The sequence below is a fragment of the Notothenia rossii genome (genome assembly GCF_949606895.1).
Source record: "Notothenia rossii genome assembly, chromosome: 1".
Lineage (NCBI taxonomy): Eukaryota > Metazoa > Chordata > Actinopteri > Perciformes > Nototheniidae > Notothenia > Notothenia rossii.
The window spans coordinates 82,662,145-82,674,540 of record NC_136912.1 but is presented as its reverse complement, the minus strand read 5'-3'; the positions used below and the strand labels follow the sequence as shown (position 1 = coordinate 82,674,540).

Genomic DNA, 12,396 nt, shown 5'->3' with positions numbered 1-12,396 from the left:
CCTGAGGTTTCTTTCTGTGTGACGGAGCTCTATAGCAGTGGTGAGAAAGAAAGAATTTGACAAACTGAATTACAACAATATTGCTACCAAACTTCAGCCATCAAAGATGTTGAAGGGCCTGTGCTGTAAACAGATATTGGCATATTACAGGTACATGGTGTTAAAATATTGTGATTAAATAAAATAAATAGAAGAATAAAACCGTTCTTCAGAAAAAATAATCAGTAAAGTCACTCAATAGATGTATTTCTATTGTCAAAGCAATATTACATTGAGATATTTTCAACACGGCTACAGTAGCAGCTAATAGGTACAATATTGTTGAATGTACTCAAAACAATTGAAGTGTCAGTCAATCAGAGTGAAATAGTTGGGGCCTATTAGTTCAGCCGCATGGCGCCAACAATAAGCCGCTTAAATTGTCTCCATTCACTGCACTGTTTAACTCTATAATGCCACTTACCTTACCAGATTAACACCTGTCTATGGTCTGAAGCCTGCAGTGAACTCTGCTACACATTTCAGGGCTCGACAGTAACGGTTGCCATTGGCAACCATTCAGAAAAAATGTCAACCACTTCTTGGCCTTTGGTTGCCATCAGTGGCAACCACTTTTTAACATGAAGAAATAAGGACAGCAAACAGCTAAATGTGCACCCCAAAATAGATAAATGTTAATTATTTGTTGTATAGGCTAGTTGCACAAGATGGCGTCTATCAACTTCCGGCGGGCTTGGTGTGCGCACCAGTACTTCCGGTCTGCGGTGTTGTGGAGTTTGAGCGGGTGGTTAGCGATACATACAATAGATAGCGAGAGAGAGATAGATCAATTAATAGAGAGAGAGATAGATAGATACATAGCAAGATACATAGCATACAGATAGCGATATATAGTTAGCATAGAGAGATAGATAGATAGATAGATAGATAGATAGATAGATAGATAGATAGATAGCATACAGATAGCGGTAGAGCAAAGTGAGCAGGTTAACGTGATGGCACTATTTTACACTCGATGTCTCCAAGACCTACCGAAGGTTAACATCAGTGATGTACATCGGCTGGTACAAGCGGCAAGCTCAGCCCCGAGGAGCAAAAGAGAAAAGGGGTTCAAGATGTACATATCCAGTTACATCGACAATTATGAAGGTAAGTGACAAACAAAGCAGTTTCAAACAAAGATCTACCTTCAGGGAGAGTGAGCGTCAGGGCTAGCTGTTATAGGTCCATGAGAAAGCATGAAAAGCCTCACGATTTCAGAGTAGGGAGAAAAATATAAAGTGTTCATCGGTTCAAAGCCTCAATCAAACCTGATTTGCCATCACTGCCGTCGCTGCATTTACAGAGTAGTCATGATCCGGTGGCGCAACTGTTTCCACCTCGTACTCAGCTGTCAAGTCCGGGGCGGGACTCTCTGCCCTCGGCCGACGCTCCCAAACATTACGTCTTGGTGTAGGTAGCTCGTAGTTATTCAAAGCAAAGAGAACAGGTGTAGCTCCTTTCTTTACTCTGTTCAGTTCTCCAGCTGTGACCAATAAGTCTCCTGGTCGAAAATTCCTACTACACACACGGGTATTTTTTGTGGGGCTGAAATTGTCCCTACGGACCTTGATCAGCCACTGAGCCTTTACCTCAGCATCAATGGGAAATGCATGTAAACTTATCTCCCGATTATAACGGGACAAATGTATACAAAGGGGCACACAGCAATGTAGTGCCGACTTTCTTACCCGCTGGAAGGCCAATCGCTTTTCTTTACCACTCATCATCTATGCTAACTCTATCGCTATCTGTATGCTATGTATGTATGTATGTATGTATGTATGTATGTATGTATGTATGTATGTATGTATGTATGTATGTATGTCTCTCTCGCTCTCTCTCTCTATGCTAACTATATATCGCTATCTGTATGCTATGCATCTTGCTTGCTATCTATCTCTCTTTCTCTCTCTCTCTATTGTATGTATCGCTAACCACCCGCTCAAACTCCACAACACCGCAGACCGGAAGTACTGGTGCGCACCCAGCCACCGTAAGTTGATAGACGCCATCTTGTGCACAGAGCCTATGTGACCACCAGTCGGAACCTGATACTTAAGTTGCACGTGCTCAGCGTGAGGTGATCAGTGCTGGGTGTGATTACGGAGCCAGAAAGCGATGCACGTTTACTCGCGTGCGCGGTGCGCCTTGTGTTTGTTTTACAAAAAATGGCGGAGCAAATTAAGTTGTTTGACTGTGGGGTAAAGAGTTCGGCCAACCCGTCAACTTCTCAAACGAATGTTCAAAGTGATTCAACTGATAAAGCGCAAGGTGAACCCAAACGAAAAGCAAAGAGGAAATGTGTAAAGTCTTAGGAGGCGAAATATATACATTCTACTACGTTGTGCATTCACTTCCGGTAAAAGTTCCTTCAAAATAAGAGTCCCGATCTTATTACTACCAAAATAAAAGTGCAAAACGAAACTTTACCATAGGAAAATATTGGCATACAAATATAATCACTTCTATAACACATTTTAAATATAGTTAAACATATTAAAGGTAATTTACAGCATTAATAATTCATATCTAATTCTTAACTGTGAATGGTTTTCATTAGTCTGGCCAATCCAAGACTTCAATGCTGAAGGGCGAATGGATCTATGGTGGGGGTCGGCACAAAGGTCAAGAAAACCCAAATTTGAAAGGGAGAGAACGGATGACCAAGAAACTACTGATCTGTGAAGAACATGACAACAGCTGCACTACTGGTATTTAGTATACCAGTAATTGAGGGTGGACAAGTTTACTACCACTTTAGTTTCAACTAATTGTTTTAATTAATTATTGTAAAGCATTTCAAAATTCTTTTGTTTCACATTTTCATTATTAAGTTGATGTATAACTGTATAGTATCTTAATTATTTAAAATATAAGGTGACTAAAAATGGCAACTGTATTTTCAGTTTTGGTAACCAAAAGCTGATGCCTGGTTGCCAGCCTGGCAACCACTTTTAAAAGTTAGCGTTGAGCCCTGCCTTTTAATATCGGGTTGAAAGGTCGTCAAGAGACTCCTTCATGACAATATCAAGGTAAAGCTGGGTGAAGTGAAGCGGTTGTACTATAAAAGATTTCACAGCTTTTCATACCAAAAAACCAAAGCAGTGTAGTGGTTTGTGATTTTAAGAATATAAGAGTGTCTAAAGGTTTTTTTTTGTTTTTTAAAGAATCATAGAATTTCTTTGTCATCTCTGCCAATAACTTTTTTGGATCGTGTTTGCTATTTGTCTTCTGTTTGAAGGATTATGGTAAGATTTGCAAATTTGCATGAAACTAAGTAGAAGGTTAGAGCATTATCCTAGAAAAAAAAAATGGGGGGAACATGCAATATATTTACACAAATTAAAATGGCCCTTCTAGTTCATAATAATGATTCTCAAGTCCAAACTTTTTTCAAGGCTTACAAACACAGGGTTTTCATTATTTGATTTGAAAAAAGTAAGCATTGTACTTGATTTTGGATAACCCCTCATTATCTTGCTAAAAATTGACTTCCTGGATCATATTTCATCATCTCAATGATACCTGAAGCAACCCGCCCTACGCAGCCCTCTGCATTGTTTTTAAAAAGAGGGCCGCCTTCAGTCTGAATGACCCCCAAATGCTCTCTTTTCTTTGTCATATTAGCTTTGGTTGTTGACACAATATGGCAAGTGTACACTAGGAGAGAAGCCTAACTAAAAGTGATACAAAAATCCTGTTTGTTTGTTGAAAAGAGCGTTTCACTATGACTATACCTGCCTCTCCTGGATGCAGGCCAGTGAGAGGAGTTTGTGGTCCGGATCAGAGAAAGAGATCAGTAGACAGGTACAGGAGAAACCTGCTGGCAGACAGGTACAGTAGGTCAGTCTGTTCATCAGACAAGAGTAACGGCAGCTTCTGTTGCACTGGAGCCAAAACGGTGCCACTGAGAAGGGCTGTTGTTGTTGTGTTTCTCGCTCCAACGTACAGGGCGGGGCCTCTGTTGTGACAGCTCAGCTCATAACGGCGGAGTCTCACACACAGTTTCACCTAGCTGCCACAATGACAGGAAAGGTCAATAGTGCAGAAACTGTGAATGTGAACCATTTTCGGCGCAATAAATGTTGATTCCTTTATTGGCCTAGCCCAGCAGAGCCCTGCCTTTATTCATTTTTATATATACAGTCACTGGTGATTCAGTAAGAGCTGAGTCAGGGTCATTCCAGAGTCTGTAAGGGAAGTGGAGTTTCTGTTGGATTTACTGTAAGGCAAATGTCCTGGGGTGATTAGTGCATCATTTTATTGTAGTTTCTGTTTCAATCTATTTCTTACCTCAGCTTTTTGTTACTTACAGCTTTATCATCCGAACAAGGAGGCAAAATGTGTCTCAGAAATAGTTTTTTGTCGTTTTTTGTTTGATAGGAGCTATATCTGTCCTGCTCACACAGCAGTGTTGTCGGCTGCTGGATCTTGTTGAAAGGCTGCCACAGTCATGTTTGGGTTTATTAGACAGCTTGCTTTCATTGTTCCTTGCCTTATTAAAAGAAGATTGCGGCAACAATTAATGCTTGTCTTTTTATTATTACTGCGTTTTGGGATCAAATAAACAAATATCTGATTGACTTTGTTTGAGCTTGGTTATTATTTGAGGTCATGGTAAATCCTCAGTATGTACTTAAAGGACTTCAGAGACAAGGGGGAAGGTATCGTTGTGATGTAATTTTCTAATTTAATCTTTTTATATATTTTTATTTGTACCATGAAAATTCCTGCAAGGAAAAACGCCAAATAAAAAAAAGAGAATTTGAAATAATGTAAACACGCTGCTGTAGTTATGGACCTACAGTCAAATACTGTAGGGTTTAGGCACTTTTGAAATGCAAAACAATATAAAAACTAAATATTAAAGCTCAAGCTCACCCTGCTGAGACTTAGAGGGGATATTCCTTCCTCCTCACTACATTTTAAGCAGCTTATTAACTCTAATCAAAGATTAAAAGCTCTCAATCCTGCATGTGGTGTGTGATATCCAGTAAATGTAGCAGTTTTAAGTATTTTTAGACGTCTTGTAAAGTTAATTGACCATACCTCAGTAACTTAAAATATTTGAAACTAAATTAAGAGGAACCCATTTGCCTGCTTTGCTCCCCCGCACACAGTGACTGCCATCCTGAGTCAATATTGACTGTTCTCAGGTCGTTGGAGACCTGCCAGCAGCAGTTGTCCAGCTAGATCCCGGCCTAATTGCTAAATAGTAGCAGTTTGTGGTGATGTAAATACAAAATGGAGCCGACTGTCTCTTGTCATTAGTGTGTGGAGGTAAAATCACTGAGATCACTCATCTAATTAATGACAGGGAAGTGCCCTCATCAGTATCTGGGTGAAGTATCTCCAGCGTGGAGAGTCAGTCTGGTTTAGTGTTAAAGCGGGCAGCATTTGTTTCTGGGCTGTGTTGGCTGGGTGGTTTGTGAGCAGATGGTGAGATTGTATCTTTTTCCTCGTCCCGCTGAGAGGCGGCGAGGATCAGGAGGAGCCCCGTCCGGAGCTTGTCCACACTCATTAGGCAGCCCAGCCAAAAAGAGACACTCTCGTCCTTGACTTGTGTGTGTGTGTGTGTGTGTGTGTGTGTGTGTGTGTGTGTGTGTGTGTGTGTGTGTGTGTGTGTGTGTGTGTGTGTGTGTGTGTGTGTGTGTGTGTGTGTGTGTGTGTGTGTGTGTGTGTGTGTGTGTGTGTGTGTGTGTGTGTGTGTGTGTGTGTGTGTGTGTGTGTGTGTGTGTGTGTGTGTGTGTGTGTGTGTGTGTGTGTGTGTGTGTGTGTGTGTGTGTGTGTGGGGTTGCGTGCCTGTGCTCTCATTTGGCCTTGTTTAATCATCGAGCCCTCCGCCCCCTCTCGTTGGGAGCATCAATAAGACAATATGCACGACATGTTTCTGTATGTTTTCTCTCCACATGTAGCAGTAACGTTTAATTGCTAATGAGTATGCCTTATTCCCACTATTTAAATGTAGAGAAGTCCAGGTGTCAGAAGCCAATTGTTATTCTCCGATTACCATTAGTTAATAAATCATGTCGTAATTGAATTACATTTGTGGGAAACTGTTATTCCAACCCCCTTATAAACAGTAAATAACATTTAAAGAATGCTTGCTAGCTGGGTGTGGATTTATTTATTTTCTACCGTGTTTTCTTTTGCCTTCTGCAGCCATCGGGCTTAAAAGCTGCGAGTGCTTGTTAATCTGCCCCGTCAGGGTAAAGGTCTCCTGCGAGGGTCTCTCCCCGGGTCGTTAAGGAAGTTACAGACGCAGCTCATTAGCAGGAAGCTCCACATCTCCCAGGCTGGCTCCCTTTGAACTTCCTGGAAATGTTTGATCCCTGCAGGCGGTGTGCAGGGATTGGCCTGGGGCTGCTGGGAGTTTCCCCTCTGCCCCTGGAAGTCAGCGTAACCTTGAGCTGAAAGCTATCGTTACTGTTTCCTATGTGATGTTTGCCTTAGCATGTCACATTGCTGACAGGATTTACCAAGGGAGTCAGTTGTTAGGATAATAGTGGTGACTCGCAGTACGTTCACACAGGAATAAGATTAAGCCTTAACCTTAACAGAGACCCTCCGCCCCCCATCGCCATGTTGGAGGGGATAATAACTTTCCTGTACAGTGCTTCATTTAGGCAGCATTAGTTTTGGCACATTACAAATGAGTCTTAAAAAATTCACAATTTTCCTCAGCCAACTTATCATGATTAAGTAAAAGCTGGCTTCCATGCCATGTAGAGAAAGATGCTTCCTGTTTGCCAAAACAAGAGCAACTTGGTAAAGAAATTCGTTTTTGAAAATGGGGAATAAATCATCTTAAAGCAAGTTAAGTGGCGGGATCAGATTCTGTAAAAGCAACATGTTATTCGGTAAAATATCAGTTAGACGTTATTGAAACATTTGTATTTCTTCTGTACACATACTATAATTTCCCCTTTGGAAAAAGCTCTTTAACTATTGTGTTTTTACACAGCAAAAATCTGTTTTGTTCTCACTCATGGTTCTCTTTTGTCTTTATTTGTTGTCTTGCAGTCACAGCGTTGCTGAGGAAGCTGAAGCAGCAATCCAGGGAGACAGTGGAGGACAAGAGGCCCAAGCTGCTCAAAGCCCTGAAAGAAGTGAGTCTGGATGCCGATCAGAGATTCTTACTTTTCATGCCCCTATCATCTTTTTGTAGATAGAGTCTTGTCAGAGTGGTGTTAAAAGTTAAATGAAAGCTCAGGGGCTTGGTGTGCCGTCACATGAACACTTACACACACTGTAAACATTTTACTACCAACCCACAGACCATTTTCATGTGTCTCTGTGTCTCACTTACATACGCATACTGTAAACATTTAGTCATGTACAGACACCGTTATGTGCTAACCAAGCTACTAGCCTCTGTGTTTTGCTGTTTCTGCCTAACATGAGTTTAGTGAGGCAACTCACTAAACTCATAGGCATAATTATCTGGCTATTTCAGATTCAAGGACAGCTTTAAAGCAATGCCACCCCCACAAAAGCTTCAGGGAGAAAGAGAGCAAGTGTGCAAGAGCAAAAGAGTTCAACTTTTTAAAACCCTGTGTGTTTGAGCTGCATTTAAAGAGAAATTCTAGGTTTCGATGTCTGTACGAGATACTTGACATTCAGCTGTGTGTGACGTATGGGATGAGATCCGTCCTGGATGATGAGGCAGAGATTATATTTGTCTGCGTCATTGTCAGAAATGATGCAGCTCTGGGAAATGATGATCTGCTTTCTGCTTGACATCATGCCTGAAAGCCAGACTGAGACCACCAGTGATGATGATGATGATGAGATCAGTTAATCACATTTCAGTACACCTCGCAGGATAATGGGGATGTATTGAGTTGTATCAGTCAGGCGTGATTTGTTTGGGTGGAGATGAAAGCTCATGTTTTCTCAGGTCCATGTACATTGAGCGGCTTTTATACACAATATAGATTTGTAATTTGCAATGATCTTTTGTTTGTTATTTTGAAAATGTGTTGAATTATGTTTCAGTATTTGTTGTATGCACACAACATTCCTTTTGATAGACTAGTTTTACCACTTTTCCACTCATGTAGTTCTACTTGTAATTGAGATGTATTTGTCTTTGTTTGCAGCTTGGAGACTTTTACTTGGAGCTTCACTGGGACTTCCAAAGTTGGGGTGAGTCAATCAAAACCTGCTGTCTAACAGTAGTGGCAGAAAACATCATCCACTCTGGAAGAGAACAATGTGTTACAGACAGAGAAATGTAATGGAGGCTGCCAAGTCTGTCTGGTTAGTGTTTATCTGTGTGGTGAGAGACTCATAGTGACCAGAGGCTAAAGGCTGAAAATGCCTCCTCCTGCTGGACATGAGTGGACACACCACCCTCTAATGTCCACATCTTTCCTTTTTATTATTATATCCTCAAACCAGAAGCAGAATGTGTTCTCCAGCTGCACTGAATTTACGCACAATCTCACCTGATAAACTGTAACTGGATACAGATGAAATGTACCATGTGGGCTTAGTCAGCACTGTGAGCAAGGACATCATTCTGTGAGCTCACTGTGTCCTTATTGAATGTCAATTATTGACTAGCAGCGCAGTATTATGTAATACACATGGCTGTAACTAAATGTAAACCTTCTGCACCACACAGTTTGTAAATGTCAAATGTGTAGGCAATACATTAGTAAAGAGCTTAAGTCTTCACATGATAGTGTCAGTATTTAGTTTTTTTAAACACCTCTTGAGTTTTGAGCTATGATATACTTTGCTTGCTCTCAGTTAGTCTGACATATTTAGCCACAGACATACACGTTGTACTGCCCTCTAGTTACAGAGCTATATGATACCGAGGCTTTGAGGAGCGCGGTGGTCTGCATTATTGAGCGTGCTTTCTAAATTTAGGCGTAGTTTCACATGTCCTTACTGTATCTCTTCATGTTGCAGTGCCTTTGCTCTCCAGAATCCTGCCTTCAGATGCCTGTAAGATCTACAAGCAGGGCCTCAACATCAGGCAAGTCCTGTCAACTAATGTATATAAGTAAAGTGTTTGATGTTTTGAACCAAGGTAGGGCATCTTACAGCTGCTTCATGACAGCAATATGTTTTGTGATCTGATCGAATACACAAGAAAATTCAGAGGCATTTTTCAAGTGTCCTTGTCATCTTGTGCTGCACACACCAACCTCTCCTCTCTACCTCCCCGTTTTCTTTTGAACTAGTTTGGCTAACTAGAGTGTGAAATCATTGCCCGCAGTATGAGGAAGCTGAAAGGCGGCACAGATCTTTTACTTCTGTGTTTCAATTTTAAATCAGAGCCTCCTAGGGAGAGAAATACAGTGGCGTTTCACTATTGTTCCGCAGAAATTCCTCACCCTAAGACGCAAGATGACACATGGTCACAACAATGAATATACAGCAGGATCCCTCTTTCTTGTTGTTCATGTTTTTTGCTTTTCATGGCCTTTTGGCAGTTTTGAACTACCAGAAGTTTGTCTCTGACACAGATGCACAGCAGCTTATTTGTGAGACAAACCAGGGCAGCCCTTTATCCAGCACATCCATATTTGGGTATCATAACATACCAAGTAAATCTATTTGAAGAATCAACTTGGCACAGAGTGTGTTTGTGTCTCTGCATGCTGTGTGAGATATCCTCGATGTAGAGCCTGTCATTATTCTGTGGAACTGCTCCTGGCGGTCTCATTTGGTATTCAAAATGCCCTCTCGTTATCCTGGAGGAACAGAGAGTAAAAAAGAGGGAGAGAGTGAAAGAAAACTGTCACAGCAAGTTCATTTACATTCTGGGGCTTTAGAGTGTCAGGCCTGTCATACCTACACCGCTCCTACCACTGTGTATTTAATGGAGATCAGCTATTCTCTTTGCTGTCCTGCCTCATCCCCGGACTACCCGCTTTGACAAAGTGCAAAAAGAGAGTCTTGAAATGTGTTGTTGGTCGCCCATGGCAATGATTACCACACACATTGTCTCTTAACTCTGAGAGCAAAGGTGTGAAATACATCAGTATTGACTCTGGTGTTTAGTGTCGGCCAAAGTGCAGCTCTTTTGTGTCACCCTCTGTTTCCTTTCCCTGGTTAGGCTGTCTTCTCCTCTAATGTATTTAAAGTTCCCACACTAAACTAAACACACTTTCTGCTGTTTTTGCATACTTGTGTGTGTGTAGATTGGACACTACCCTGATAGACTTCACAGACATGAAGTGTCAGCGTGGGGACCTCAGTTTCATCTTCAACGGCAACGCCATCCCTTCCGAGTCCTTTGTTGTGCTGGACAACGAGCAGAAGGTTTTCCAGCGGATACACCACGAGGTGTGTGAGACATGGTTATACAAGAAGAATGACACTGATGATTATTGTTAATATTGATTTTACCTGACAATCGGTCTGTTTATTTATGGTTTAGTTTACATGTCAGAGAATATTGAATATATTTTCTCAAAGCAATATTTAAATATCTTGTTTTGACCATTAGCAAAAAAGCTAAATGTGTCCACATTTAAGTAAACTATTTTTCTATATTCCTTATTCACATTCCTCAATTCGTAGTTGCGGATTAATTTCTTTAAATTAACTAATGATTTAATTGTTTTAGCTCTACTGCATTTCCAAATGTGGTGATAAAAGGGAAGCTATAATAAAGAAAAAAAAAGACGCCCAATTTCATGACAAGCATAACTCTTTCCAGTAAATGACTAAATAGCATTGTTGCAACATATTAGGTATTTCATTTTTAATCTGGCCAGTAGTGGTTAATATATCTTGCTCTTGCTAACAGACATTCAATTGATGCTGCTGTTACATCAGTCAGAGTGTGGATGCCTCTGTGGGTTCCTGACCCTCTGCTGTATTTTCAGGAGTCTGAGATGGAGACGGAGGAGGAAGTGGACATCCTGATGAGCAGCGATGTTTACTCGGCCACTCTCTCCACCAAGTCCATCACCTTCTCCAGGGCGCAGACCGGCTGGCTCTTCAGAGAGGACAAGACGGTCTGTGGGACTCGTTGAAGTTGTATTGTGATGTTCTGATCGTATTATTACTCCCACATCCTCACCCCTCTAAAGTCAGCTGTGGGTCTCAGGGCTCCACCTGGATGTGGAATTTCTGGAATTGTTTTAGGTTTGACGCAGACAGAGATTTCAAAAGATTTTGATCAATTGTCTGGTTACGGCAGGAAATTGAGGGTACACCGATATACATCAAAGGGTATATTACAGAGGATCTGTAGCACAACATCACATGTAATGTATAATGGTTTCCAGCTGCTTTATTGAAAAGAGCAATGACTGTTGACCAGCATGTCTGACCTTTAAAAACTAAAAGCCAGAACAGTGTGCTGCCTTAAATGAATGGATCCCTTTACTCTCATATTTTAACATTAACTTTACTGTAGAATTACAATGCCATGTTATGTATTTCAGATACATTTGCAATAGTTTGATCTGGACTGAATTAGACTTTTATTTTGGTCCTTTCACCCATTCCTCTCCATCTTTTTGAGCCTATAAATGTGTCCCGATTATGTGTTTTAGCCTGACCTTTCTCTTTCTGTAGACTCTTTCCCTTTTCCTGATCATATTTCCTTCACTACATCTCCCATACCAGACAGGAAAGACAGTAAATAAATCAACTATAACCCCAGACAGTAACGACAGGTGAAAGATTCATAGTTAACACACAGGGCATGGAGGTCGAAGATGAGTTATGTGGCTAGAACAGATACGCTCCACTGACCCAGAACCGGAGATCTCTTTCTGATGACCTGGATAACCTGTCCTCTTCACACAGCAGGGTAAGGACCAATAGCTACTCCAAAAGTAAAAGGCTAGAGGGAAAGCTAACGACTGGGCCTGAAACTCTGATTGTGGGTGACTCTGCTGTAAGAGATATAAAAAGTCTGTGAAGTAAGAACAACACCAAAGTACTCCGTTTTCCCAGGGATGTGGTCTCTGACTTGGCTGAGAAGATCCTGGATATTGGGGCTGAACATCCGACTGTGAAGAATGTGGTACTGCACATTGGAACAAATGATGTTGTGAAACAAGAGTCAGAAGTGCTGAAAAAAGACTTTAAATGTTTGTTGGAAACTGTCAGCTCTCTAAATGCAGAGGTGTTCATCAGTGGCCCTCTACCGCCAGCCAGAAGAGGAGTGGAGAGATTCAGCAGACTGTTTGCACTGAACACGTGGCTTTCAACTGCCTGTACTGACCATTCTGTCCCTTTTTATTGACAACTTTAACTTTTTCTGGGACCGCAGACATCTTTTTAAGGCAAATGGAGTTTGCCTGAACAAGTCAGGAGTGAAATTGTTTATCTCTAACGTCTTCAACTGCCTACGTCATTAATCTGTTCCCTCTGCCA

At 41.3% G+C, this 12,396-nt stretch overlaps 1 protein-coding gene across 3 annotated transcripts in view; it reads left to right on the top strand.

The window, feature by feature from the left end:
- LOC307016780 (ankyrin repeat domain-containing protein 13C-like) overlaps positions 1 to 12,396 on the top strand; it is a 36,319-nt gene that overhangs the window by 11,222 nt on the left and 12,701 nt on the right. For all 3 annotated transcript variants that reach the window (XM_079646113.1, XM_079646112.1, XM_079646111.1), the window contains 5 exons: positions 7,066 to 7,151; positions 8,145 to 8,190; positions 8,965 to 9,031; positions 10,203 to 10,347; positions 10,893 to 11,024. In XM_079646113.1, coding sequence (XP_079502239.1) covers positions 7,066 to 7,151; positions 8,145 to 8,190; positions 8,965 to 9,031; positions 10,203 to 10,347; positions 10,893 to 11,024 — 476 coding nt within the window. The remainder of the gene's footprint in view (positions 1 to 7,065; positions 7,152 to 8,144; positions 8,191 to 8,964; positions 9,032 to 10,202; positions 10,348 to 10,892; positions 11,025 to 12,396) is intronic.